Genomic DNA, 23,701 nt, shown 5'->3' on the forward strand with positions numbered 1-23,701 from the left:
TGGGACAAGGTGACTAAAAAAAATTGTGAATCACGCAGTTTTTATTTATTTATTTATTTATTTAATATTTTGGTGCGTTTTTTTTTTCCTTTTTTTCTCTTTTTATTTAATAACTATTTCCCCCCTTAGGGGCTTAAAATTGGATATTTTAATCCCTTGTCCTATTCACCCTAATAGAGCTCTATTAGGGTGAATAGAATCTTACACTCTCCCTGCTGCCCTGAGCTTTGTGCACACAGCAGCAGGGAGCTTACCATGGCAGCCAGGGCTTCAGTAGCGTCCTGGCTGCCATGGTAACCGACCCGAGCCCTGTGATTACACTGCTGGGGCTCCGATCACAACTGCCACTGCACCACCAATGAGGAGGAGGGGAGGGGACCCAGTGGCCACTGCCACCAATGATTTTAATACTGGGGGGGTTTGGGGGGACACACTGCACCACCAATGTTTTTAATACTGGGGGGAGGGGGTGAGGGCTCACTGCGCCACCAATGACAATTAACGTTTAATACAGATACAGGAGGCTGGTGCCGGCGGCAGAATCACATAGCCGGCACCCGGCCTCTATGACAGGGAGCTGTGATCAGCGGCAGTTAACCCCTCAGGTAACTGCCGCTGATCGCAGCTCCCTGTCACAGAGGCCGGGTGACGGCTATGTGATTCTGCCGCTGGCACCCGCCTCCTGTATCTGTATTAAATGATAATTATCATTGGCGGCAGTGACACTCTCTCTCCTCATTGGCAGCAGTGACACAGGGGGAGGGAGAAAGTGCCTCCTTCTCACCTCTGCTGCTGAGGGAACATGGAGCTCCATGTTCTCTGATACTAGTATTGGTAAAAGGCAAATCCCAGTATTGAATCGATACTGGTACAAAAGTATCGATTGGGTATCGATAATTCGATACCTGGTGTCACCCTATAACATACCAAAAAAAAAGAAGAAGAAACAATAAAAATTGTGAACATCCAAAAAATATAGCAAGAAAAATAAAGTCAATAGTATTAGTAGTTTGTTTGTGAAAAAACATCTAAAAACAGAGATGGAACCACAGGAAGTAAAAATAATACAAGCCAGTATAATGTGCAGAAAGCCTGAAATAAAAAATAAAAGAATGAAAGTGGCATTAAACTAATAAAGAAGGACTGAAAATATACCCAACGCAATATTAGGGCAGGTACATGGCGTCAGATAACATAGTAAGAAGGCCCATGTGTATTGCTGCACAAAGGCATTCACAGTGGTCAAACAGTGCTTCGAGGGTCTAGGCCAACCCATCGGTGCAGTGATTAACTTCTGAAAGCTCCCAGGCCTGCCATAGCAAACTGCCTGTTAAGCTATGGCTGTGGCCTTCTTCGTGGGGTCATGTCCCATAGACTGGAAGAATATACTACTGCAGTCTATGGTATAAGCAATCATATGATCACATATTAACATCCCCTAAAGGGGCTAAAAATGACTGTAAAAAAGAAAGAATTAAAATCTTCTAACAGAATAAAAAACACAAAAACATCTAAATGAATCCTTTCCTAATTTCACATATAAAAATAAAAAAAAAGAATAAACATCATTGTTGTCGCTATCTCTAAAAATGTCCAAACTATTAAAATACTTATCAGGCACAGTAAATGCTGTAATAGAAAATGATAGAAAGGTTCTAGGTACCCCAAAATTGCACCAATAAAAATCATAGCTCTCCCTCCAATAGACATGCCCTTATACAGCTCTGTAGATAGAACTATTTTAAAAGTTATTGGGCGTCAGAATATGGCAAAGAAAAAAATATTTCTTTCAAAGTTTATCTTTTTTAAAGCACTAAAACATAATGAAACCTATACAAGTTAGGTATTGCCGTAATCATACTGAGGCAGAGAATAAGGTCGTCAAGTCATTTTTAGCAAACAGTGAACACTGTAAAACCAACACCCATAAAACAATGGCAAATTGTGTTTTTTTTTTCTATTTCACCCCAAAATAATTTTTTCCCCATATTTAATGTTTTCCCTAATTAATTTTCCCATGTTAAATTGAATAGTTTCATTAAAAAATACAGCTTGTCCTGCAAAAGAAAAGCCCAGCTATGTGAACGGAAAACTAAAAAAGTCATGGCTCATAGAAGGCTTGAAGGAAAAAACAACAAAAAAAATAAAATAGGCTGCGTTCTGAAAGGGTTAAAGGAATTATACATTTAAATTGTATTTGATTTCTTAAAAGTAAATTCTCTTTTACATCCCAATTTCCAATTATCCAGAATGTTCGACGCTAGAGAATTTAGTGGGCCAGGCTAAAACTACAGACAAGATTTAAGGAAATAAAATTGCATGTCATTATCTTACTATAATATTCCATTTCTATGGCAACATGCTTATGGTGATCCAAAAGAGGTTAAATTGCAAAAAAAAATAATATAATGATAGAAAAACTGCTCTCCTGGAGAGGTTTATAATTATAAGGCTATTTTCCCTAATGAGTAACCACAACAGAGCTCCCAGCTCTTCCGCAATATGACTAACAAGTCTCTTTGATGGAGGTTCCTTTTAAAAAACATAAAATAGGGTTGGGAAATGAATGAAGCTCATTGGGACTTATTTCATGTACTGAAGGACAAAGAACCATATGTATTTGAAGAGAAAATGTTTGGGCGCTGTGCCTCAGGATGTACAATAAAACTTCAAAGTTTGCTCACAAAAGTTCAGAAAATGAAAAAAGTACACCTGGAAACCTGGACTGAGTTAGGATTGACAAACTTCTACTGATGCTTGGTCAATGATCACACAACCAAGGTGGGTGTACTGTTTATTTCGGGTTCTGCAGCACGGTATATGTTGAGACAGGGGCAGTACCCTAGATCAAAGGGGTATCTGCAAATTGTTCATTACTTTAGGTTATACAGTCAGGTCCATAAATATTGGGACATCAACACAATTCTAACATTTTTGGCTCTATACACCACCACAATGGATTTGAAATGAAACAAACAAGATGTGCTTTAACTGCAGACTGTCAGCTTAAATTGTAGGGTATATACATCCAAATCAGGTGAACGGTGTAGGAATTGCAACAGTTTGCATATCAGCCTCCCACTTGTTAAGGGACCAAAAGTAATGGGACAATTGGTTCCCAGCTGTTCCAAGGCCAGGTGTGTGTTATTCCCTCATTGTCCCAATTACAATGAGCAGATAAAAAGTCCAGAGTTCATTTAAAGTGTGCCATTTGCATTTGGAATCTGTTGCTGTCAACTCTAAAGATGAGATCCAATGAGCTGTCACTATCAGTGAAGCAAGCCATCATTAGGCTGAAAAAACAAAACAAACCCATCAGAGAGATAGCAAAAACATCAGGCATGGGCAAAACAACTGTTTGGAACATTCTTAAATAGAAGGATGAGCTCAGCAACACCAAAACACCCGGAAGACCACGGAACAACTGTGGTGTATGACCAAAGAATACTTTTCCTGGTGAAGAAAACACCCTTCACAACAGTTGGCCAGATCAAGAACACTCTCCAGGAGGTAGGTGTATGTGTGTCAAAGTCAACAATCAAGGAGAAGACTTCACCAGAGTGAATACAGAGGGTTCAGTAGAGACCTGGCAGAGCATCACCAGGGATGAAACCCAGCGTCTGGTGATGTCTATGCGTTCCAGACTTCAGGTTGTAATTGACTGCAAAGGATTTGCAATCAAGTATTAAAAAGTGAAAGTTTGATTTATGATTATTCTGTCCCATTACTTTTGGTCCCTTAACAAGTGGAAGGCACATATGCAAACTGTTGTAATTCCTACACCGTTCACCTGATTTGGATGTAAATACCCTCAAATTAAATCTGACAGTCTGCAGTTAAAGCTCTTGTTCGTTTCATTTCAAATCCATTGTGGTGGTGTATAGAGCCAAAAATGTTAGAATTGTGTCCATGTCCCAATATTTATGGACCTGACTGTATAACATAATGTTATGTCATGTTATGTATTGCACCCAGGTTAACCATGTATGGATGGCACAGCCAGGGTTAACAACCCTCGCTCAGCCCTTGTAAGAGGTTGGTTGTAGACTGGCCACCTCTGGCTCTAGTCTAGACTGGAGTTTGGAAGGGAGAGGAAGCTATGGCTTGTGCTCACTCTTCTAAGGGTCCATTCACACGTCCGTTGTTTCTTTCCTGATCTGTTCTGTTTTTTGCGGAACAGATCTGGACCAGATCTGGACCCATTCATTTTCAATGGGTCCTGAAAAAAATCGGACAGCTCAATGTCAGATTTTTTTTCAGGACCCATTGAAAATGAATGGGTCCAGATCTGTTCCAGATCTGTTCCGCAAAAAACGGAACAGATCAGGAAAGAAACAACGGACGTGTGACTGGACCCTTAGGCCCAAAAAGCTACGGAGACTCACCAATCACTGCATGATCTACAGAAGGAGAGAAGGAGTAAGATGAAGGAGAGAACTAGAGAACCTAGAGTCTGCATGGCCAAGCATTGGGGTAAGTAAGGTAAACTTCTATCAAAAGCTGTTTAAAGACTTTACTGCAGTGAAGGACACTGTTAAGACATCCTTCACACCTGGATACAACCTGGCCAGTCGTTTCTCTAAAACTCTGTATCACCATTGAAAAAAATACAACTGCCCACCATTGATTCTGCAGGAAGAGACTTCAGACCGATAGTGAGGGTAGAGGGCCATAACTTCCATCATTGCCTAAATCCATACATTGCTATTTGGGAAGAATTTCACTGTGTACATTTGGAACTGTTGGATGTACTACAACTCCTATTTTGCATTTCACTAAGGAGAGATGTTTATTGTGCCACATCTGGCCTGGTTACTAACTCTTGCACCATACACCAGCCATTGCACTCTGCACGCCATGCCTTGCAAACATACAAAAACTCAACAGCTCGGGCACCCTGGCTACCATCAGGCAGGAACCCCAACATCAGGGTCCACCCTCCTTTCACCACACAGCCCTAGGGAGAAATGGTATGAGTAAAGCCACTGTGATGGACTGTAACAGCCACTACCTCTATCATCCTTCTCTCCCGCTCCTCTCGGGTCACATTATGGCCTCTCTTACATGAAGAATATGGATTTCCCATTTATTTCTATGGGGCCAGGGTTTAGTGAAAAACGCACAATTTATTATTTTTCTTGAACACACAGATAGAAACATAGAAACATAGAATGTGTCGGCAGATAAGAACCATTTGGCCCATCTAGTCTGCCCAATATACTGAATACTATGGATAGCCCCCGGCCCTATCTTATATGAAGGATGGCCTTATGCCTATCCCATGCATGCTTAAACCCCTTCACTGTATTTGCAGCTACCACTTCTGCAGGAAGGCTATTCCATGCATCCACTACTCTCTCAGTAAAGTAATACTTCCTTATATTACTTTTAAACCTTTGCCCCTCTAATTTAAAACTGTGTCCTCTTGTGGTAGTTTTTCTTCTTTTAAATATGCTCTCTTCCTTTACCGAGTTGATTCCCTTTATGAAAAACAGTGCTCATGTGCACAGACCAATTGAAATGAATGTGTCAGAATTCAGTCTAGATGTTATGCGAAACACATAACGTCTAGATTGAATTCTGACCCATTCATTTGAATTGGTCTGTGCACATGAGCACTGTTTTTCATACATCTACACGCATCGCATCTGGACGGAAAACTCGCTCATATGAAAGATACTGGGTGGTATCTCCCCTTGCTGTGATACAAACTGCCAATCTGGCAGGTTAGCGGTCATACAGATGCTGGATATCCTCCTGTGGTAGGTCATTCCAAGTTCTTTCAACTTGGACCCATGGTTCAGCCTAAGTGGTTGTTGGCTGCTGTGCATGGGAGATCCGTCATCCCATCCAGTCCCAGACATTCTCGATGGAGGGAGAGATTTGGCGATTGGGCTGACCAGGGCAGCTGCTGGTTACCCTGAAGAGCATGTTGTGTAGCGCGAGCAGCATATGGGTGAGTGTTATCTCGTTGGAATATCACATCTCCAAGTGGAGTCAAAAAGGCAGTAGGACTGGTTCCAAGGATGTCCTGGACATACCGAAGACTGGTCAATGTTACTGTGGATAAAACCTGCTGCCTAAACTGACTCACACTGCGAGTTCTCAATCTGCTCAACTCCATATCCTCTGCAGCTCTATAATATGATGCTGGTCGTTTGGAAAGCATTTTCATGATGGCATGTTCCTTTTACTGTATTCCAAACACAAACTCCTATTGCATATTGGCAATAGTCATCAAAAATACAGCTATGAAAATTGTTGAAAGAAAAATGTAAAAACAATATAATAATCAGTGCTCTGAAAGTGATCAAGATGAAAGGTGACAAGTTCTTTTAAAGGGGTATTCCCATGTGGGACATTTACAGCAGTGTTTCCCAACCAGTGTGCCTCCAGCTGTTGCAAAACTACAACTCCCAGCATGCCCGCACAGCCAAAGGCTGTGCGGGCATGCTGGGAGTTGTAGTTTTGCAACAGCTGGAGGCACACTGGTTGGGAAACACTGATTTACAGCATATCAATGTCGGTTAGGTATGGGTCCCACCTCCAGGACATGCTCTACTATTTTCAGAAGTCCAATAGGAGTAAATGTAAACCAGGTCATGTGCAAATATCACTTGGCTATTTTCAGTAGTCCCATAGCTGTGAATGGAGAGTGGCTGTGCATGGGCTGCTTGTTCTCCATTCACTTCAGGACCGCATTCTTGAGACAGCAGTGGGTGCCACAGATGGGACCTGCACCTATCAGACATTTATGGCATATCCTATAGATCAGGCATCCTCAAACTGCGGCCCTCCAGCTGTTGCAAAACTACAACTCCCAGCATGCCTGAACAGCCTACAGGTATCAGCCTACAGCAGGGCATTGTGGAAGTTGTGGTTTTACAACAGCTGGAGGGCCGCTATTTGAGGATGCCTGCTATAGATAAACCATAAACCTCAAAAATGACTTCAGAGTTTACAAGATTAAAATGTGCACAGTACCATCATTATTCGTGTCCATCTGCTTGAAGATCTTATCTGTCCTCTTCTCCGGTGTAGACTCATCTTCTGGCATTTTCATCACAGAAGACACCATCTTGTAGATTGCCTGAGACACAAGTAAAAGAATAATTAAAGTCCATGTTCTCCTCTATAAATTCCTAATATTATTCTATTCCCCCATTCTACCTAGAACCCAATTGTTTTTTGAACATTTGTCACCTCATACGTTTTTCAAGCTTCCAAAGAAGTGGTTTCTATGATTTGGGTCATCTATGGTTTTAGCTTCTGTAACTTTTTCACATACTATCAAAAAGATCCAGTTATTTTTCTTTTGCATTTCTTTGCCACACAAAGTTCCACGTCTCTTAATACATTTAGTTTACGCCCACAGTGTGAGGCTAGGTGGCAGCACATGACAACAAATGCTGAAAACACAGATGACACGTGGACACGAGAATCAGACTTATGATATAATATGAAATCTAGCCTAAAATGATAATGTACCAAACGCTATGAACAAAGGGCATGTCAAAAATGTAATAAAACATCATGTGTACCATGAAAGATTAGACCCAACACAAATACAGACAATATGTGTGCCTTCAGAAGAAATTGAGGAGCTTCAAATCCCCTCTTGATGAAACAGGACAAAACAAGATTTGGAGCTGTTGCAAAACTACAACTCCCAGCATGTCCGGATGATTTTTTTACTTTCACCTTCTTGAATTATGTGATGACAACAGTTTTTACACGAAGGGCATAAATTTAAATTCCACGCTGCACTGAAATTACCCCCAAGAAAAGTGAACTTAACTATTTTAGCAGCATTAGGGCTCTTTCACACCTGCGTTCTTTTCTTCCGGCATAGAGTTCCGTCGTCGGGGCTCTATGCCGGAAGAATCCTGATCAGTTTTATCCTAATGCATTCTGAATGGAGTGAAATCCGTTCAGGATGCATCAGGATGTCTTCAGTTCCGGAACGGAACGTTTTTTGGCCGGAGAAAATACCGCAGCATGCTGCGCTTTTTGCTCCGGCCAAAAATCCGGAACACTTGCCGCAAGGCCGGATCCGGAATTAATGCCCATTGAAAGGCATTGATCCGGATCCGGCCTTAAGCTAAACGTCGTTTCGGCGCATTGCCGGATCCGACGTTTAGCTTTTTCTGAATGGTTACCATGGCTGCCGGGACGCTAAAGTCCTGGCAGCCATGGTAAAGTGTAGTGGGGAGCGGGGGAGCAGTATACTTACCGTCCGTGCGGCTCCCGGGGCGCTCCAGAGTGACGTCAGGGCGCCCCAAGCGCATGGATCACGTGATCGCATGGCACGTCATCCATGCGCATGGGGCGCTCTGACGTCATTCTGGAGCGCCCCGGGAGCCGCACGGACTGTAAGTATACTGCTCCCCCGCTCCCCACTACTACTATGGCAGTCAGGACTTTAATAGCGTCCTGGCTGCCATAGTAACACTGAAAGCATTTTGAAGACGGATCCGTCTTCAAATGCTTTAAGTACACTTGAGTTTTTCCGGATCCAGCGTGTAATTCCGGCAAGTGGAGTACACGCCGGATCCGGACAACGCAAGTGTGAAAGAGGCCTTACAGCTGGTTTCACACATAGGGGAAGATTTATCAAGAGGAAATTTTTCAAAGTCAGTTCTGCAGATGTCTGCATTACTGTAGTGTGCGCCATATTAATCAACGGTCAAATAAAGTTTTGTAACTTTGGTGCATTTTTAGGTGTAACACTTGAGATGTTATTCTACGCATTATACCACCCCTTCTTTAGAGTAAAATTGCAACAATTTTTGTAACTTTTAAAAAAGTCACAGTTGATAAATATGGAGTTAAACTAATTTAAGGCCTCCTGCACACGGACATATCCGTTTTGGGGTCTTCAAACCGTGGATCCACAAAATATAGATAAGTTCAATTTTTCTCTGTCCCATTAATAGTAATATTATCCGCAAAACAGACAAGAATAGGACATGTTCTGTCATTTGTGGGACAGACATAAGGATGCGGACAGCACATGGATGACATCCATGTGCTGTCGTTTTTGTTGCGGACCCATAGAGATGAATGGGTCCATGTGTGATCCACAAAAAATGTGGATCGGACACGGATCCAAAATACAGTCATGTGTAGGAGGCCTTACATAGCTAACAATGTCCACTTTACCATCCACTTTTCAAAACTGGAGTGGTGTAAAAATGCAAAATGTTGCAAATTTTTGTACAAATAAGTCCAAAAGTCGCAAAGTCTTATTATTTCCGATTTGAAAGACAAAATTCTCAAATGCTTGATAAATTCCGCCAGATATAATTTTTTTGTCGGCAGGTTTTTTTTTTAAGCAAAAAATGCTGTACCCAGATGTTACATGTTGGCCAAAAGGAAATTATATAAAAGCCTGAAAAACCACAGATATTTTTTTGTAGTCGAGTTGTTTTAACAGAAACGCCACCCCAAAAAATGATTATAAAAACACATATATTTCATGTCATTCTTTACAAGCCAAAAAAGAGCCAGGAAAAAAAGGTGTGGTGGCACCTAAGGCCTTTTTCACACTACAGTATGTCGATTTCAGTGTTGTTCCGTTTTTTTGTTTCCGTTTCAGTTCCGTTTTTCCGTTCTGTTTTTCCGTATGGCATATACAGTATACAGTAATTACATAGAGAAAAAAACCGGAATGGATACGGAAGACATACGGATGCATTTCCGTATGCATTCCGTTTTTTTTTGCGGACCCATTGACTTTAATGGAGCCACGGAACGTGATTTGCGGCCAAATATAGGACATGTTCTATCTTTCAACGGAACGGAAAAACGGACATAAAGAAACGGAATGCATACAGAGTACATTCCATTTTTTTTGCGGAACCATTGAAATGAATGGTTCCGTATACGGACCGTTTACGGAACGCAAAAACGGCCCGCAAAACGGAAAAAAAAAACGGTAGTGTGAAAGAGGCCTAAGTCTACCTGCACACATTGCAGATTAGGCATGGTTTTTCTATGCAGATTCTCATGCGGAAAATACACAGCATAAGGTTATATTCACATAGCTATATCCATTTTGCGGTCTGCAAACCTCAGATCTGCAAAATGCAGATAATGGCCGTGTGCTTCTCACACTTTTCGTGAGCCCCATTGTCAAAATGTGTATTCTTTTCCGCAAAACGGACGAGAATAGGGCATGTTCTATAAGCTGTGGCTCAGAATCCGCGTGCTGTCCGCATTTTTTGTGGCCCATAGAAATGAATAGTTCCACATGTGAAAATATTGTTGTGCATTATGCAGCCCAGACACTTATGCGGTCATTTATTAAGTCCGGCAATTTATACGGTGGATGCGCCTAAGTTATGTAGAGTTGCAGGCCTCTACATAACTTAGGAGCATGTTCGGGCGGCGTACAACAAGCTTAAACCTACGCCAGCTCCCTTGCTGGTATAAATTTAAACCATTTTATATGCCCAAAAACTGGCGTAGAAAATGAAATGAGACGGGCCTGCCAGCCCGCCCTCTTACACGCCCACACCATGCCCCCTTTACTCGGCACTGGCATGAGCAGCGCAGCGGGGGGAAAGTCACAGTTTTTGCTACAAAACACCTTCTGTGCCTAATATACACCAAAGAGTTGCGTATATTGGTTAATAAATGACCCCCTTTATTTATTGCTTCTGCCCGCTCTGTGCAAGGCCATGCAGAAGATGATGGATTCCTGGGGCACACAGACACATATTTCTTTCTTTGTAGGGGGTTTTAGGGACTAGGAACCAATGGTCAGGTGGCAAGTCATAGTGTAAAAGTAAAAAAAAAAAAAAGACTTGTCACAAGCACTCTGGGCCCTCTGGTCTCTGCTGCTTCCAGTCCCATCTATTTAGAAACATAGAAACATAGAATGTGTCGGCAGATAAGAACCATTTGGCCCATCTAGTCTGCCCAATATATCTGAATACTATGGATAGCCCCTGGCCCTATCTTATATGAAGGATAGCCATATGCCTATCCCATGCACGCTTAAACCCCTTCACTGTATTTGCAGCTACCACTTCTGCAGGAAGGCTATTCCATGCATCCACTACTCTCTCAGTAAAGTAATACTTCCTTATATTACTTTTAAACCTTTGCCCCTCTAATTTAAAACTGTGTCCTCTTGTGGTAGTTTTTCTTCTTTTAAATATGCTCTCCTCCTTTACCGAGTTGATTCCCTTTATGTATTTAAAAGTTTCTATCATATCCCCTCTGTCTCTTCTTTCTTCCAAGCTATACATGTTAAGGTCCTTTAACCTTTCCTGGTAAGTTTTATCCTGCAATCCATGTACTAGTTTAGTAGCTCTTCTCTGAACTCTCTCTAGAGTATCTATATCCTTCTGGAGATATGGCCTCCAGTACTGCGCATAATACTCCAAGTGAGGTCTCACCAGTGTTCTGTACAGTGGCATAAGCACTTCACTCTTTCTACTGCTTATACCTCTCCCTATACATCCAAGCATTCTGCTGGCATTTCGTGCTGCTCTATTACATTGTCTTCCCACCTTTAAGTCTTCTGAAATAATTACTCCTAAATCCCTTTCCTCAGATACTGAGGTCAGGACTGTGTCAAATATTCTATATTCTGCCCTTGGGTTTTTACGCCCTAGGTGCATTATCTTGCACTTATCCACATTAAATTTCAGTTGCCAGAGTTCTGACCATTCTTCTAGTTTTCCTAAATCCTTTTCCATTTGGCGTTTCCCTCCAGGAACATCAACCCTGTGACATATCTTTGTGTCATCAGCAAAAAAACACACCTTCCCATCGAGGCCTTTTGCAATATCACTTATGAAGATATTAAACAAAATTGGTCCCAGTACAGATCCCTGTGGAACCCCACTGGTAACATGACCTTGTTTTGAATGTTCTCCATTGACTACAACCCTCTGTTGTCTGTCACTCAGCCACTGCCTAATTCACTCAACAATATGGGAGTCCATGCTCAATGACTGCAGTTTATTGATAAGTCTTCTATGTGGGACAGTGTCAAAAGCCTTACTAAAATCTAGATATGCGATGTCTACTGCACCTCCACCGTCTATTATTTTAGTCACCCAGTCAAAAAAATCTATAAGATTTGTTTGACATGATCTCCCTGAAGTAAACCCATGTTGTTTTTCATCTTGCAATCCATGGGATTTTAGATGTTCCACAATCCTATCCTTTAATAGGGTTTCCATTAATTTGCCTACTATTGATGTCAGACTCACTGGTCTATAGTTGCTCGATTCCTCCCTACTACCTTTCTTGTGAATGGGCACGACATATGCCAATTTCCAATCTTCCGGGACGACTCCTGTTATTAGTGATTGGTTAAATAAATCTGTTAGCGGTTTTGCCAGCTCACCACTAAGCTCTTTTAATAATTTTGGGTGTATTTCATCAGGCCCCTGTGACTTATTTGTCTTCACCTTAGACAGCAAACTTAGAACATCTTCCTCTGTAAAGATACATGCATCAAATGATTTATTAGTCATCCTTTCTAGTGGAGGTCCTTCTCCTTTTTCTTTTGTAAAAACTGAACAGAAGTATTCATTAAGGCAGTCGGCTAGCCCTTTATTCTCTTCTACATACCTTCCGTCCTTTGTTTTTAATTTAGTTATTCCTTGTTTTAATTTCCTTTTTTCATTTATATATCTGAAGAATGTCTTATCCCCTTTTTTCATAGACTGAGCTAGTTTTTCTTATAAGTTCTTATAACTTGCTTGGCCTCTCTCTGCCTAATCTTGTAGATTTCCTTATCTTCATTGCTCTGGGTTTTTTTATAATTACAAAATGCTAGCTTTTTATTTTTAATGATTTGGGCCACTTCTGCTGAGTACCACAGTGGTCTCTTCCTTTTTTTGCTTTTACTGACAAGTCTAATGCAATTTTCTGTTGCCTTCAATAATGCACCTTTTAAGTAGTCCCATTTCTCCTGGACTCCATGTAATCCGTTCCAGTCTGATAAGGACTCATTTATGACTAATTTCATTTTTGAAAAGTCTGTTTTTCTAAAATCTAAAACTTTTGTTTTTGTGTGGTGGGACTCTTTCACAGTTCTTATATTAAACCACACTGACTGGTGATCACTAGATCCCAAGGTTTCGCCTACAATGACATCATATACCGAATCCCCATTTGTGAATACCAAATCCAAATTGGCCTCCCTCCGGGTTGGCTCCTCAACCACTTGTTGTAGAGATAACCCCAGTAGGGAATTTAGAATATCTGTACTCCTGGTAGAACTTGCTATTTTGGTTTTCCAGTTTATATCTGGAAGATTGAAATCTCCCATAATGATAACTTCTCCTTTCATTGTCATTTTAGCTATTTCTTCAACTAGTAGATCATCTAGTTCTTTAACTTGACCAGGTGGTCTATATATCACACCTACACGAGTTACTGCATGGTTAGCAAACTGCAACGTAACCCAAACTGACTCTATGTTGGCCTCACCAACTTGTATTAGGTTAGATTTAATGCTATCTTTCACATACAGGGCCACTCCTCCTCCTTTCTTGCCTTCTCTGTCTCTTCTGTATAAAGAGTACCCTGGTATGGTTATGTCCCAGTCATTTCTTTCATTAAACCATGTCTCCGTAACAGCCACTAAATCTACATTTTCAGATGCCATTATTGACCCAAGTTCATTGATTTTTTTTACCTAAACTGCCATTTCTACACAGGCCATAGACGGCACATTGCTTTTTCGGTCCAGCGGGGACCAGTGGTGGCGGAAACAGGAGCTTGGCACTGAGCCAGAACACTCTGATAAGTTTATTCCCTTTTTTTTTTTTTTTTTTTAACACCATGCCAGGCCCCCTGATCATTGGTTCCCAGCCTTGGAGAACCTGTTTAATGTTTCTTTCATTTCAAAAGACTATATAGATCTACTACTAATACAACTATTTACCATTACGTGGAACTCTCAGTAGAGTAGGACTGCCTTGCGGCATCAGTAAAATCTTACCTGGACAATTTCTAGCATCTCTCCACGACTTATGTAGCCATTTCCATCCAGGTCATACATACTAAACGCCCACTTAAGCTTCTGTTCCAGTTTGCCCCGCGATGTCACACTTAGTGCAATTATAAACTCCCGGAAGTCAATCGTTCCATCACCATTTGTGTCAAATGTGCGAAACACATGCTCTGCAAACTTTGAAGCATCTCCGTAGGGAAAAAAGTTTGCGTAGATCTTTTTAAACTCGTCTACTGTTAAATGTCCGGTTGGACAATCCTTCAGGAAACCTTTGTACCACTCCTGCAGCTCGTGGTCTGTGAACTCTGTATTTTCACGTAGGTCCTGTAGAACTTCAGGTCGCAATTTACTGTTTTGTTTTCCCATTCTGAAACTTCTTCTTTATATACCAGAGCTGAAAAATAAAAATTGTGAGACATTCAGATTGGAATGTAGGAGATTACTTCAGTAGATAGTATAGCATGTTAGCTAAGAGGCATATATAGTTATGGAGGACCACCAGCAACCAGTGAAGAACACTGAATGCCATGGGTGCTGTTTTTGTTTTTTGCAGTGCTGCTGTGGAAGAAATAACTAGCATTTCCATTGCCAGCAACTGATCAATGAGACCGCTAGTGATATCTTTTTGGAAGGAAGGCTTGTAAATATTAAATTGACCAAAAACATACAGTCCTCCAATCTCAGGTGCTCAAACAGGTTGTCTCATGCTTTTAGGGCATATAGACATTGTACGAGGGAGGGATGCACTCTATGAGCCAGAACAGATAGGCACATTATGCATCTTGCCTTAAAGGCTCAAAACTGGTAGACCATAAAGCTTGTGCATTAAAAGGTATCTGTCAGCAGATCTGTATCTATGACACTGGCTGACCTGTTACATGTGCACTTGGCAGATGAAGACATCTGTGTTGGTCCCATGTTCATATGTGCTTGCCTTACTGAGAAAAATGATGTTTCAATATATGCAAATGAGCCTCTAGGAGCAACGGGGGCATTGCCATTACACCTAGAGGCTCTTCTGTCTCTGCAACTGCTGAACCTTCTGCACTTTGATTGACTTTAGGAGAAGTCAGGCCAGGCTGTGTAAATGTGATTATGACTGGCCCTGACTTCTCCTAAAGTCAATCAAAGTGCAGAATGTTCAGCAGTTACAAAGAAAGTGGAGCCTCTAGGTGTAAGGACCACGCCCCCGTTGCTCCTAGAGGCTCATTTGCATATAATAAAACATCATTTTTCTCAGCAATGCGGGCACATATGAACATGGGACCAACACAGATGCCTTCAGCTGCCAAGTGCGTGTGCTACAGGTCAGTCAGTTTTATATTAAACATTTTTGCCAAACATCAAGATACATCAGGGAAAATTACTCTGAATGTGTAAACTGCTCCTCAAATTGACCTTTATATTTCAAAATATGCAAAAAAAAAAAAATCTGAAAAACTTACACATTCCTTATGAAATGCAGCTGGTTAGGATTATCCCACCTCACCATAACACCGCATAGGTGAAAAAAAAGTTTAAGACTGTACCTCTAAACCAGTGATCTCCAACCTATGGCTCTCCAGCTGTTGCAAAACTATGACTACCATCATGTCCTTATAGCTGCAGTCTGTCCGGGTATGATAAGAATTGTAGTTTTCCAACAGCTGGAGAGTCACAGGCTTGATAACATTGCCCTAGACCAGTGATGGCGAACCTATGGCACGGGTGCCAGAGGCGGCACTCAGTGCCCTCTCTGTGGGCACCCGCAGCCTGGAAGAAGTCCAAGGTGTAACACTATGCCTTAGACTTTTTCTGCCATTCATCAGCGCAGGGTATGCTATGAATGGCACAGACAGCTCACTTAATGTAGGCCGGCTATTATAGATACATGATAAAGTACATGGAAGATATTCTATATTAGTATTCAGGGTAAATGGCCATGTTGGCACTTCGCGATAAATAAGTGAGTTTTGGGTTGCAGTTTGGGCACTCAGTCTCTAAAAGGTTCACCATCACTGCCCTAGACTATCACATAGAGACCTTATATTAAGATGCCATGCAAATTGTCCTCATTAAGGCTCTGTGCACATCACTTTTTGCGCTTAAGTTTGGTGTGCACATCTAAAAAGTCCTACTAGGGCACCAGTTTAGCACAAGTTTGTCTAATAAAAGCATGTTGGCTATTTCTGGAAGTACTTCAAACATGCACTATGTAGACATGATGTAAAATGAGCCATACAGTAGTTGCCCGCTAAAACAAGAACATAAGATATTTTTAATAGATTTTAATAAGATTAGTATAGACTTTCACATAAAAGATAAGATTATTAACCTCATATAATGGTATTTATTAAAGGGTCTACACATACACAAACTGAGCGAAACTGAAGCTGCACCTCCCTCCTCTCCCCTTCTTCTCAAATTCTATTAACTATATTACTCAAGACTGGGAAAGGGCAACTACATTGGAGGGCAAGGAAGATGTCCTATTCCCATAATGAGATACTTCAAAGCATTCATATATATTACAAATGAATAAAAAACTATTAGATTAATGATAGCTATGCTTTAAGGCCAATCAATTATCTTGTGATATCTCACTAATATCTACAACCATAGAAATTGTATAAGGCAAGCATGCATCACAATCAGGAGATTTCCCAAAAGAAAACCCTCCTTGATATGCAGAACCAATACAGTGATCCCTCAAGATACAATGGCCTCAGGATGCAATATTTTAAAGGTACAATGGTCTTTTCTGACCCATCGTAAGTTGAAAGTAGACTCAACATACAATGCCTCAGACTCAGATTCAACCAAATCAAGACCACTTCTCTTTCTATTCCTGACTGCTATAAGAACTTATTTTATCTGTCTTCGTTATCTGCTTATTTTTCTTAAATCTTCATTTTCTCTTATTTTGGAGGACATTTTGGCGCTTGGGAATTGATTCCTGAAGTTACAATGGTTTCAACATACAATGGTCATCCTTGAACCAATATTGTAACTTGAGGAACCACTCTACTGTGACTTACATGGCCACTGACAACAATAAGAAATGGTGGGAGATGTATTAAAAAAGCGGTGTAAGAGAAATGTTGGGAAGTCGCCTCCTATCAGGTTGCTGCTTTTATTTTGCAAAGGCAGGGGTGGACTGGGAACTGTGGCCCTGTAAAAAACTAAAAGTGGTCTCATGTTGTAGGCGAGTCAATATAAGAAGGCAGGGTCAGTCTAAGAAGGCAGGTCCAAAATAAGTAGGTGGGACCAGCACTTCTGCTAACCAGGTGCATAAGTACCAGATACTTCTAGCATTAGTTAATGCTGAGAGCATCAGATGTTATATGCCTGACTGGAAGCCTTGAGTAGGGCTTGTCATGCCCCTGTGCGTCAGTCCCTGTAGGGTCTATGGCCAATTGGCTTTTTAAAAATGAGAGGTGGACAATGACTGGATTACATGGATAACTGTTCCACTTTTTCTTTGCACCAGTGAATACACCTCCCCAATGTACTGCATTTTCAAAAATCAAAGGCATGCGGGTGAATAAAGCTCAGGGACACCAAGTGTTGGAGCTGGCCATCAATGGCCCTAGTCTACTACCCAATATGATGAACTGATGAGAAATTGACCACTTAGGAACGAGAGAACAAGCGCTTCCAACATGAAGATGGGAAGATATGTCACTGATCTATTCCTTTCAGAACAACTTGTAAAACATACAGAATGCAGGGGTGTAACTTCCATAGTGGGAGACTATGCAACTGCTATGGGGCCCAGGGCAAGAGGGGGCCCAGTTGGGATCATCTCCTCTGCTACTGGGGGTGAAAACTTGGTCAGGACTCTACCCTCTAAAGCAGGGGTGTACAACCTTTTCTGGTTTGGGGCCACATTGTAAGGGCTCATGCACACAACCGTGAGCTGGCCGGGGGAAGCCGCATGTGGATCGCTGACCCATTCACTTGAATGGGGCCCATGATCCGCATCCGAAGGTCCGCACCAACCATCGGTGGCACGGACAGAAAACCCACAAAAGCACTACATAGTGATTCCGATCCGTGCCTCCATTCAGGTAAATGGGTCCTCATCCATGATGCGGGGTGCACACGGCCAGTGCCAGTGTATTGTGGACCCGCTGTATGAGGGACGCAATACGGCTATGGCCGGGCAACGGCCGCATGCATGAGCACTAAGGCCTCCTGCAAACAAACGTGTGCACCCCGTGGCCGTGCTGTGGCCCGCAAATTGCGGGCCACAATGCACGAACACCTACCGTGGGTCAGCCGCAGCGGATCGCGGACCCATTCACTTTAATGGGTCCACGATCCGCCCGTTCCGCAAAAAGATAGGACATTGCGGAACGTAAGTACGGGACGAAACCCCAACGGAAGCACTCCGTAGTGCTTCTGTGGGCTTCCATTCCGTGCTTCCGTTCCGCACCATTGAGATGAATGGGTCCATGATGCGGAATTCCCACGGAACGGCGCCCATGTATTGCGGATCCGCAAATGAAGTCCGCAATACAGCAACGGGCAGTTTGTGTGCAGGAGGCCTAAGACTGTAGGAATCCCAATGGCTGAAAATAAAAGTTAAAGGGGTATTACCAACTGAAATACTGTATATATGGGGTATTGTACATACAGTATACACTATAAAGGTCTAGTTACACCTCCAGGATTCCCATCTAATGGGAGAATACATGAAAAATGCATGTGAGAAGCCACAAGACATAGACATGTATATCTGTCACCAGATGGTTGGGGGCCACACAGAATAATATTAAGGGCCGCATGTGGCCCCTGGACCGCAGGTTGTGCACCCCTGCTCTAAAGGAACAATTTTTATTAAATGAGGCGGTGGAGAAAATGGCCCAAGGGTCATTGAAATGGGTTTAGGCAGAAACCCTTCTGTCCTGTGGGGGAGGGGGGGGGGGCTGGTTTGAGCCTTGCTATGGGGCCCTTACTTCTCTATGTACAACACCGACAGGATGCTTCCGATTTTGTATTCCGAGCCTGTAATATTATCAGAAAACAAAGATCTATTACAGTAACTTTTTTCATAGTTGGGTTGGGAAGAACTTTGTGTCACACTGATGTCCTAGTTTAGCTCTTGGATACTATGAGAAATGTAATGGATCTGTCCATCAATGGATGCATTCAAGAGTCAATTATTTCCTTGGCTTGAATGGATCACGCTCCATCACATTAGTGGCTTCACTTAAGTTTTCTTGTCTCTTCTATTTGCTCAGACAGAGCAGCGAGCACAAATCGCATTGCTTTTCAATTTTCTAATGGTAAAACGCTGCCAAAAACACATCCTGTTCTGGGGTTGCAAAACACTGCGTAATGCACAAATACACAGCTGCTCGTCAACAAAACAGAAAACATACGAGCAGGAAATTAGACCCTCTGCGGCCGTTAATTAATTAAAAGAAACCAGCTGCACATATGCAGACACACCAAGAGCCCGTACATCGACAAGCTCAAGATTGTTCAGCTAGAGTCTGATTGACTGTGTAGAGTCTACCTAGTCCAAGAGAGAGATGGGACCAATGTGTTCATTTTCCTTAATCATAGTATAATGGTCAGGTCCTTACAATGCCCAGGGCAGGAATCAACCAAAGGGAACAATGCACATACATAGCACCTCCATTGCCCATGTCTTTGGTTAGGGGTACCCAAGTCCTGGTTTCAGGATCTAGATGTCCATTACTGGTCCAGTGATTGATTCCCTGACTAATGTCTAGCAGGAGAGGAACCAGGAAAAATAGACAAAGACATCAGGGAAAGTCACTAGAAGCATACAAGGAAAGATAAAATGTTCTGGTAAAAACAAGTCAAAGGTTGGTAACACAGGTGAGACAGAACCAGAGAACACAAGAGGGTATTCAGATGAGCTGAAGAAGGTCAGGTATCTGGTCAGACAGGGACAAAATGCAGTACAATGGAGAATCCAAAAGAGTCATTAACAAAGTTTAGTTATAACAATCAGGGACATGTTCTCTAGCAAGAAACAGACCAAATAAGTGAATAAAACTGACCCTGAGGCCATTGTACTGCTTTGGCTAGGTTGATGCTTGCGTTGCCCATAAGCCATCAAGCGTCCATGTCAACCATGCTGTAAGACTCACTGTGGTGGCTGAAGGTGAGAGGACACATTTCTTGAGAGTGGAAAGGTAAGCACATTACACATAGTAAGGGAGATTTATCGAAAACTGGTTTAAAGGAAAACTGGTTTAGTTGCCAATAGCAACCATTCAGATGCCTCCTTTCATTTTCCAAAGGAGCTCTCAAGAATGACAGAAGGAATCAGACCGGTTGCTATGGGCAACCAGTTACACCAGAAAATTGCATAAATACATCTCCCCAAACAGCTCGATATCACGACTTCCCTTCACATGATACATTACAAATCTTCAGCCACCACTAGAGGGAGCTCAGTACATTTTTACAGTTATCTTTGTGTGCAAGGGAAGCTATAATAATCGGTTTTCACTCAATTCCATTACTTTTTTCATGTTGGAAACAGAAGAAGGAGTTCAGGGCTTGGTCCTCCTCTCCCTGGGCTCCGTAGAAGTTGCATGATCTGCCTTCATGAAAGCTATGCCACTGGCTTACACAGACTACTGCCTCCAACTTCTTTTTGTTGTCTAGATCAAGGGTGGTCTTATCAAATAGACAGTCTTTTGGAGAGGTTACAAGGTATTAGGCCTTCATTCTACCTTCCATCTAGTTCTTTTTAACCAATCTGTAGGAAGTATGTTACAGAGAAGGAGGAGTGAAGCAGATTAAAATATAGCTTTACGTGAAAAGATTCAGTAGAACATGTATTTTAATTATTTCAACTTCTGCTCTTTTTAAGCTTAGGAGTCATGTGGGCGGTCCTATCACTGATTCACAGCTTTCTCTGTATGCTTAGAGTGGGACCACCCACATTACTTTTTAGCATAAAAAGCAGAAGTTTAAATGAATAAAATACAAGTTTTCCTGACTCTTTTCCCATAAAACTATATAACAATCTGCTCAGCTCCTCCTGCTCTATAGCATGCTGCCTGCACATTGTGCTGCATTTTCATGGTGACCATCCCTTTAACCTGTACTTAAATTCTGCTTTATCAGGCGTTTAACACTGCACACTTCAGACAACAGGGTTAAAGAGGTTATCCGGGGCTTAAACACTGATGGCCTATCCTTAGGACTGGGACTACGTGCAGCAGGGTTGCCCACAGTCCAGAAATTTCTGGACAGTCCATAAAAGTAGGCAACTTTTTTCCTTTGTCAAAACAAAATGAAAAACAATTGATGTGTTTGTGATTTTTCTGAGGCTGGTGGTTCTTTAGATTATTTTGGTGGTGATTATCATAGTTTTACAGCTCACAGTAAATGCTGGTGATGAGTTCTTATCAGTATATTGAACTATAGACATGTATGACTTCTAATCTTTATCATTCACTAGCAGAAGGACCCGGCTTCGCACAGGTATATTTCATCTATTTCATTCAATGTTTGTGTGTGTCGTTAAAACCTCTACAGCACCCCGCCCCTTTAACAGTGAACTCCACAGTCCCCCACCCCTTAACACTGACCCCTCCACAGTGCCCCGCCACTTTAAAATGGGACCTCCACAGCAGCCCATCCCCTTTAACAGTGAGTTTCACAGCACCCACTCCCTTGACAGTGACCTTCTCAGGGGCCCGCCCCCTTAACAGTGACCTCCACAGAGTACCCCGCTCCCTTAAAAGTGACCTCCACAGTACCCCGCTCCCTTAACAGTGACCTCACATTACCCTGCTGCCTTAACAGTGACCGCCACAGCAGTTGCCTCTTTAATAGATCGGTGCAGTCGTTTGGTCGCACATAAAGAACAGACAGACAGACGTCGGGACAGACAGAAACTCATTCTGTACTGGCATGTTACCTCCACAGTATTCTTTCCAAGATAGTAAGTGATATGTGTACCAAGTTTAGTAGAAATTGATCGATGAGGTTTTGAGTTACAGAGCAATATGTGTGTAGCAAAAACTGTTGGAGCATACAAACTTCATGCAGCTGCTGTGCTATACTGTGTAGGTAGCAAGGGATGTGTATACCAAGTTTCGTTGAAATCGATGGTTGCGTTTTTGAGTGATCGTGGAACATACATACATACATACACACACATATACAGTCAGGTCCATAAATATTGGGACATCTACACAATTCTAAAATTTTTGTCTCTATACACCACCACAATGGATTTGAAATGAAACGAACAAGATGTTCTTTACCTGCAGACTGTCAGCTTTAATTTGAGGGTATTTACATCCAAATCAGGTGAACGGTGTAGGAATTACAACAGTTTGCATATCAGCCTCCCACTTGTTAAGGGATCAAAAGTAATGGGACAATTGGCTTCTCAGCTGTTCCATGGCCAGGTGTGAGTTTCTTCTCTCATTATCCCAATTACAATGAGCAGATAAAAGGTCCAGAGTTCATTTCAAGTGTGCTATTTGCATTTGGAATCTGTTGCTGTCAACTCTCAAGATGAGATCCAAAGAGCTGTCACTATCAGTGAAGCAAGCCATCATTAGGCTGAAAAAACAAAACAAACCCATCAGAGAGATAGCAAAAACATTAGGCGTGGCCAAAACAACTGTTTGGAACATTCTTAAAAAGAAGGAACGCATCGGTGAGCTCAGCAACACCAAAAGAACCGGAAGACCACGGAAAACAATTGTGGTGGATGACCGAAGAATTCTTTCCCTGGTGAAGAAAACACCCTTCACAACAGTTGGCCAGATCAAGAACACTCTCCAGGAGGTAGGTGTATGTGTGTCAAAGTCAACAATCAAGAGAAGACTTCACCAAAGGGAATACAGAGGGTTCACCACAAGATGTATACCATTGGTGAGCCTCAAAAACAGGAAGGCCAGATTAGAGTTTGCCAAACGACATCTAAAAAAGCCTTCACAGTTCTGGAACAACATCCTATGGACAGATGAGACCAAGATCAACTTGTACCAGAGTAATGGGAAGAGAAGAGTATGGAGAAGGAAAGGAACTGCTCATGATCCTAAGCATACCACCTCATCAGTGAAGCATGGTGGTGGTAGTGTCATGGCGTGGGCATGTATGGCTGCCAATGGAACTGGTTCTCTTGTATTTATTGATGATGTGACTGCTGACAAAAGCAGCAGGATGAATTCTGAAGTGTTTCGGGCAATATTATCTGCTCATATTCAGCCAAATGCTTCAGAACTCATTGGACGGTGCTTCACAGTGCAGATGGACAATGACCCAAAGTATACTGCAAAAGCAACCAAAGAGTTTTTTAAGGGAAAGAAGTGGAATGTTATGCAATGGCCAAGTCAATCACCTGACCTGAATCCGATTGAGCATGCATTTCACTTACTGAAGACATAACTGAAGGGAAAATGCCCCAAGAACAAGCAGGAACTGAAGACAGTTGCAGTAGAGGCCTGGCAGAGCATCACCAGGGATGAAACCCAGAGTCTGGTGATGTCTATGCGTTCCAGACTTCAGGCTGTAATTGACTGCAAAGGATTTGCAACCAAGTATTAAAAAGTGAAAGTTTGAATTATAATTATTATTCTGTCCCATTACTTTTGGTCCCTTAACAAGTGGGAGGCACATATGCAAACTGTTGTAATTCCTACACCGTGCACCTGATTTGGATGTAAATACCCTCAAATTAAATCTGACAGTCTGCAGTTAAAGCACATCTTGTTTGTTTCATTTCAAATC

The 23,701-nt window shown here is 42.0% G+C and overlaps 1 protein-coding gene across 2 annotated transcripts in view; it reads right to left on the reverse strand.

Annotated features, from left to right (window-relative positions):
- HPCAL1 (hippocalcin like 1) overlaps nucleotides 1-23,701 on the reverse strand; it is a 180,420-nt gene that overhangs the window by 1,093 nt on the left and 155,626 nt on the right. For both annotated transcript variants that reach the window (XM_040427470.1, XM_040427471.1), the window contains exons 4-5: nucleotides 13,970-14,375; nucleotides 6,985-7,090 (exon numbers count right to left, since the gene is read on the reverse strand). In XM_040427470.1, the coding sequence (XP_040283404.1) occupies nucleotides 6,985-7,090; nucleotides 13,970-14,347 (484 nt within the window). In that variant the 5' untranslated portion in view covers nucleotides 14,348-14,375. The remainder of the gene's footprint in view (nucleotides 1-6,984; nucleotides 7,091-13,969; nucleotides 14,376-23,701) is intronic.

This window comes from Bufo bufo, chromosome 4 (genome assembly GCF_905171765.1).
Source record: "Bufo bufo chromosome 4, aBufBuf1.1, whole genome shotgun sequence".
NCBI classification, from domain to species: domain Eukaryota; kingdom Metazoa; phylum Chordata; class Amphibia; order Anura; family Bufonidae; genus Bufo; species Bufo bufo.